Genomic DNA, 6,610 nt, shown 5'->3' on the forward strand with positions numbered 1-6,610 from the left:
ACCACATGAACAGTGTTGCAGAGAGAGAAAAAGTGGGTACTTTGTGAGGTAAAATGGTATCCGTCACTCCAAAGTGACGGATAGTGTTGGCCACAAATGAGATTTTGTGAAGTTCATAGTGGGCATGTGCTGATCCGGATCTCCTAGTTCCGCCCATGGTAACATGGACTCATTTTTGAGTCCATGTTATTTTTGAAGTGAATGAGAGAGATTACTGGTAATAAATTAATCCTTCTCCTTTAAAATGTAAGAAGTCGATTTACTGTAGCTTAGGAATAGTATCTCCAATGAACAGTGCTTAGCAATAGTGATTCATCCTAGCCGTCCATCCTTTACTTCCTCTAATCTCAGCCGCCCACAACACACATCCTTCACATTTCTTCCTTTCTCTTTTCCTCCTGCTCACACTTTCCCTTTCCCTCTACACTTCCATCATTCCCTCTTCTCAACACCCAATTTGCAATATGGATCGATCCGGATTCTATTAAACGGGACAAATATAATTAAATTAAGCTAAAATTCAATATTAACTTAAAATAATTTTATTTCTTTTAAATAGGCAATATGCTAAAGTCAACATAAGTCAATCTAAAGATTAGACAATTACAACTTTAATCTCGGAGATAAAGATCAAATTAACGTAATCGGATACCGCGACCGTTAGGTCGAGGGCAACCAACTAGTAATCATAAAAGTGTGTAAGATTCCTCAAACTTTTTACTTCATTTCTGCCCATTTTGTACCGACTAAACAGTAAACATTTGCTTTCCATGGGGCCTATCTTGTGACCTCTCATTTTCAGGGCTCAATTGCCCAAAGGCACGCTTCCTGACTTGTTTAGAGATGAGTAGTACTTGTAGCTAGCGGAATAAGCCGACATTCATATACTCCCTCCTATTCGTTATTCACAAAATCTCATTTGTGACGTTACGTATTCGTCACCTTAGAGTGACAAATACCATTTTCCTTCACAAATGAACCAAATAGAGGAAAGAGGGAAGCACATGGGGTGCCCCCACCTTGTTCCCCCTATTCGTTTTGTAAGTGACATTATCCGTCACTTGCTCCGACTCGTCTTCAGCAAGACTAATTGTTCATTATTTTCTTCTATATTTTCTTAAACGGATTATTTCGGGTTTTTTTCTTTCTTATTTTGGAAACTTTTACTCTTATTTTATTCATTTCACTTTCTATAATCAAACTCCACCCAACCTTACTCTTATTTTATTCATCTCTCTTTCCTATCACCAAACCTCACCTAACTCACAATTCCTTATTTAATTTCTAATTATTCATTTATTTCTCCAATCCACGAACCCCACCATCTTCCTTTATTCATTCTTTAACCATCTCCTAAAATCTTGTGCCCATATCAAAGGGGAAGAAAACCCCGAATAGGACGGAGTATGATATATTAAGGCTTTGTTTCGCAAAATATTTCAGGTACCTGATTTGATCAAAGTAGCTTATTTGACCAAACTTTTAGGTACCTTATTTTTTTATGAGCGTTTGACAAGTAGCTTATTTAACCAAATAAGTTACCTGAAATGAAATGCTACCTAGAGCAGCATTTGAGATTTCAGGTACCTAATTTGGCTTGATTTTTGTTTTTACCCTTTAAATCTATACTCCCTATTAAATAATTATCATATCCTTTTACGTCATTTCATCAAAATCAGTTACCTTTTCAGTTGGTTTGTCAAACGTTTTTTATATAATCAGCTACCTTATCAGTTCCTGATTTTCAGCTATCTTATCAGTTACCTTTTTAGGTTTCAGTTAACTTTTCAGTTTTCAATTAGCTTTTTAGGTTTCAGCTACGTTTTCAGTTAGTTTTACCAAACAAAACCTAATACTCTTTTGCCGATATTAAAATGCTCGTACTCTTTTGCCTTTTTGGTAAATAACTGTTTGCAATAATAATTAGAGTTGTTGGAATATAATATAATATTCGTAGTATCTTATGTTTTTCTTTCATGACTAGAATGTCTAGAATTGAAGTTGTTATTGATAAGTTTAAAAAAGCCATATGCAAAGATCTAACTTGTACTCCTATAAGAAAGGAATATATAAACATAAAAAGTATTGAATTCGATCTCAAAATTACACTATCCCATAGCTAGAATTACAAGCTCTCCCATATATCATGTTCCGTACAAATTAAATTATGATTCTGAAAACCTTCATCTAGAAACCCTTTTGTAGGTGCCATCAAATGTCTTAAGACTCTAATTAAGCTATACCTTGCATCATGTCCATGCATGCAATATGTGGCCTTGATCGAACAACACATTCAATAAACGGTTATATTGGACCATCAGATAATCATGGGTATTGAATTGATCAAAGATGGTGGACGAGGTGGCGGGTGTTGTTGAAGCCAAAGTGGGAAGGCGGAGGAGCGGTGGCATTTGTGACGGGCTTAGGTAGAGGGCATTGGTAACATTTGGTAAAGAGTCCAAAAGTGTCAATTTGGTGAACAAAATTGACCATGCTAGCCCAACCTCCGAAACCAAAGCCAACGACTAGCACCCATACCACCACAAATGCATTGATAACAAAAGTTCCTGTCCATCTTCCTACAAACTTGGGTGGTTGCTCAACTGCCGCCTGCAAAAGTTAACCCACCCCAATTAAGCACTGTCTGTAATTAGTTAAATATCAACGGAGAAGAGAATCAGTTATATATATATATATATATTTACCTCACGCGCTGCGGGTGATCGGAAGGTGAACATATGAGCTAAGGCAGGGATAATGTAAACTGTGAAGCTCACCAAAAGTGATCCAACTGAAGAATTAATAGGCCCAAAGAAGGGGAATACGATGGCTAAGAACCAAATTGGGATGACCACGGGTAGTCTCGCTGCTGCCCTTTTACACATGCTCTTACACTCATGTAATCCTATTGCTTTCTCCCATACAAAATACAAGGGTGTGCATGCAAATCCAAATGTTATAAACTGCATTTTTCACAAGTAATTATTATTATTATAAGCAAGGCTTTTATTTTATTTATGGATGTACTTCTTCATTTAATTTTCATAAATATATAGTAAAATTTGTCCAACTAACAGATGGAGCTAGCTAGAGGTACGTAGTGTACGTGCCTGGTGAATGAGCATGAGGATGACGGCCATATCCCGGAAAGGAGAGCGAGGGAGAAGAGCGAAAGCGTTGGAATGATCAAGAAGTAAGTCTCCAAAAGCCCAGTAAACTGCTGAAGCTGAGGGAAGGGTCAGTGTAAGGACATAGAGTGTTGCCAGTAGATATATGGCCTTGAACTTCTGCGGCTTCCACATTGCATGCATTATCTCCCTGAACCAACCAACCAACCAATATAATTAATTAATTAATTAATTAATTTCACTCTTTTAATTTATATTTATACTACTCCGTATGTAATAGGTGGACCACATTTATGAGTAGTTAGTTAAACACGAGAACCCAAAAGGGTACCAACACAGAACAAAAAAGAGCTCTGCCTTTCTAAACATTGTTGGAGTTTGGAGAGTGAATATGAAGACACAATGAACCAAAAGGAATCCTTTTGTTTAGCACGCCGGACTAAATTTATGCTTATTCACTTCGAATCCCTATCTACTAATATAGTGTTATTCAATTCGAATTCCTATCTACTAAATCAGATGATATACATCAAAAAAGTATAGACATGAAGATCATCAATTCAAACTGTAAGATGAAATTTGAGTGTGTGACCAATCCATGCATAAGTTATGAAGGAATTTAGAAGACAAGAATATTTGTAAGATGAGTCTTTGTCTTACACAGTAACAGCATGACCTCCAAATGTGTAGAGAATGTTTGTGGCCCCTGTGAAGTATAGCACCACCTTGGTTGGTCCAGAGTGCTTCACACCCTCCACCTAATCATTTCATTCAAATAAACTCAATTAATTTTCAATATTAATCATGAATTATGTAGATAAAAGTATTTTATCCCTTCTAATTATTAATTTTTATTTTTATATTCTTTATGAGGTACTATATAGTATATTTTAAGCATGATATGGTTTTCAAATTAAAAATTTGCAATCTAGTTTCTAGGGTTGTGTCAACAACTTTATATGGAGTTTGGATTTTGCGTAGGTTTAGGGTGCTTAATAACGACAGAAGCATTGGAGTTAAACAAATTAAACCAAAGATTAAGACAGGTTTAGGCACGTGAGACCACATGGCCTCTAGTTCTAGCTTCTACCCAATGCATGAGCATCCATAATTCATCAAACGAACTAACTACCAAGTGTAAAGGTACAAACATTATTTAGCAAAACAATTTGATTATTGTCAAGGGTGAAATGGAAACATAACACTACGTACTTTGTATAATATCATTAATAAAATTGCAATCCATTTTAACATACACCTCTATTTTGGTGAACAACAATAACAAGTTCATTGTCGATGTAATTTCATCAAAATTGATTATGGTAATTTTAAGGAGTATTCATACAATAGGTATTGATATCTTTGATAATATTGGAATAACACGTCATGTAGAAATAAAATAAATTGAGAACAACTTGGTGTTTTCAATGCTTGAAAAAAAAAAAGAAAAAAAAAAATGCAAATGGAGGTAAGATTGAATTTTTTAAATATATAAATAACGGGGTACACATAATACTAGATGATGGGGCATATATCCAAGAATAAACAGAGATCTATGTGAGAAATATTGATATATTGACCGGCTCCTGCTTTACCCCCATCAAAATAATAACAATATACACATTTTAAAGATCATGAAACATGACTAAAAGGCAAAGCCGCTCATGATTAAATAGTTTTACCCCAAATCGTATAAAAAATAGAATGTTTGAAATTAGACTCTTGAGTAGTAGCATTGCTTTTGGCAAATTAAAGTAGATGGGTAATGGGGGTAGGGCAAGCATGCAGGTTGTACATAATTAGTAAGTAGGGATAGATATGCAGCTAAATGTAACTTTCGGCTGTAAAATGAGTACTCGTATGTAAGTAATTAAGTTTAATTTAAATGGGGAACAAGAGTATATATTATGTGGAGTTTGTGGATGATATATTATTATACCTGGCCATGAAGAATGGAGGCAATAGTAAGATACCAAGCAGTGTAGGTAGTCATGACCAAGCCAAGGAAGGACCATATTCTATAGTTGTGAAATGATGGAATAAACACAGTGGTCGCACAGCATGCACCGAAGATGTATGTCCAAGTCCTCTTGTCCAGATTATCATTTATATAATATATGTTGCTGCATGCGTCCAAACCAAATTAAACAAATTAAACTAGTATGTACGGAGTATAATTTATCTTTATTAATTAATTAGATTAGATTAGACGATACCTTGCACAAGCAATGAGTTGAATGACAGATCCAAAGAGAAGAAAGGTGCAGTTAAATGCCAAACCAACGTTCCTCCAATGCTTTCCTAGTAATCCATCTAGCACCTCAAACCACTGATGCAATAAACATTAGAATAGAGAATGTCTTTTAGTCTAGGAGTTAAGACGGAATTAATATTATTTAAAAATAAAAAGAGTAGAATAGATAGAGATCTAGTAAATATATAATACCTGAATGACATGATTCCTGAAATCAACCTTTTGACGCTCCTTCCTAGTTCTATATTCAACGTAGAGAATGCTAATGAGATAGGCAGTCCAACTTCCTAAAATCCCATAAAACAACTGGAATAATATCCCTGATAGTAACCCTAGCTGTGAGAACGAGTATGGCAGTGTTAACAGAACTTGCGCCACCTATCAAATTAAAACATAAACCACACAGGTACGGAGTATTAATTAAGATGTAGCTAAATTCTCTTAAGGCAGTTATAAATATAAATATAAATATATATAATGAAGCGAACCTGATTAGAGGCGCAGCTAAACCAAGCATCATAAGTGGAGCCACCATGCCAAAGGAGGTTAGAAAGTGCAGATTTGAAACTAGTACCACCCTTCTCTTGATCACATTTCTCCATTTCAACGTAGTTTCCTATTATCACCGTCTCCACCTCCTTCTCCACCTTGTCTGACCCGCCTACTGCCATCCTTAATTAATTAATTGCTTAGCTTCTCTTCTCACTTCTGATCTCAATTTCCTATTTTACTTTGCTTTTTTTCTTTATTAATTTCTTGCTTTTTTTATTACTACTACTACTGCTACTGTTTTGGAGGGAATGTTGCTTTGGGGGGAATGAATTGCTGAGAATTTAAGGAACTTATTCTTTACATCACTCGTATTTATACACGACACCCGGTTTATGAAGATGTTTTTTTTTTGTCTTTGCCAACATATATACAAGGAAATAAAGATAAATTATTTAAATATTACTCGTACTAGGGGAGGTCGGAGGATGGTGGACTGGTGGGGGTCTATTTTGTTGGTTTTGACTAATACAGTCTTCGAGTTATTGCTGGGATATATATATATATACTCCCTTCTATTCTCCATTTTGTTCCCCTTTGTTGTGGGCACAAGATTTTAGGAGGAGAATAAAGTATGAATTGTGTGAGTTGGGTGGGGTTTGTTAATAGGAGAGATGAATGAATAAATAGTAATTAAAGTAAAAAATTGTGAGTTGGATGGGGTTTGGTAATATAGGAG

The 6,610-nt window shown here is 35.3% G+C and overlaps 1 protein-coding gene across 2 annotated transcripts; it reads right to left on the minus strand.

Annotated features, from left to right (window-relative positions):
• Positions 1-2,070: 2,070 nt before the first annotated feature.
• Positions 2,071-6,398, minus strand: LOC141638926 (auxin transporter-like protein 2). Of its 2 annotated transcripts, none has more exons than XM_074448105.1 (8): positions 5,871-6,398; positions 5,575-5,760; positions 5,345-5,457; positions 5,068-5,251; positions 3,789-3,886; positions 3,111-3,318; positions 2,706-2,963; positions 2,071-2,610 (listed from the first exon to the last, which is right to left on the minus strand). In XM_074448105.1, exons 1-8 carry the CDS (start codon positions 6,051-6,053, stop codon positions 2,344-2,346), a joined length of 1,497 nt encoding a protein of 498 aa, XP_074304206.1. In that variant the 5' UTR covers positions 6,054-6,398; the 3' UTR covers positions 2,071-2,343. The 2 variants fall into 2 exon arrangements, with proteins under 2 accessions (XP_074304206.1, XP_074304207.1); XM_074448106.1 differs by having other exon boundaries at positions 2,215-2,610; positions 2,778-2,963; positions 5,871-6,202.
• Between the last annotated feature and the right edge of the window lie 212 nt (positions 6,399-6,610).

The sequence above is a fragment of the Silene latifolia genome, unplaced genomic scaffold (genome assembly GCF_048544455.1).
Source record: "Silene latifolia isolate original U9 population unplaced genomic scaffold, ASM4854445v1 scaffold_232, whole genome shotgun sequence".
Taxonomy (NCBI): Eukaryota; Viridiplantae; Streptophyta; class Magnoliopsida; order Caryophyllales; family Caryophyllaceae; genus Silene; species Silene latifolia.

Excerpts from the sequence above, each read along its gene's own strand:
- LOC141638926 (XM_074448105.1), bottom strand. The coding sequence starts at position 6,053 with ATGGCAGTAGGCGGGTCAGACAAGGTGGAGAAGGAGGTGGAGACGGTG. Across the intron at positions 5,252-5,344 it reads CAACTCATTGCTTGTGCAAG|CAACATATATTATATAAATG; the intron begins GTATCGTCTAAT and ends GGACGCATGCAG. Across the intron at positions 3,319-3,788 it reads GGAGGTCATGCTGTTACTGT|GGAGATAATGCATGCAATGT; the intron begins GTAAGACAAAGA and ends TGGTTGGTTCAG.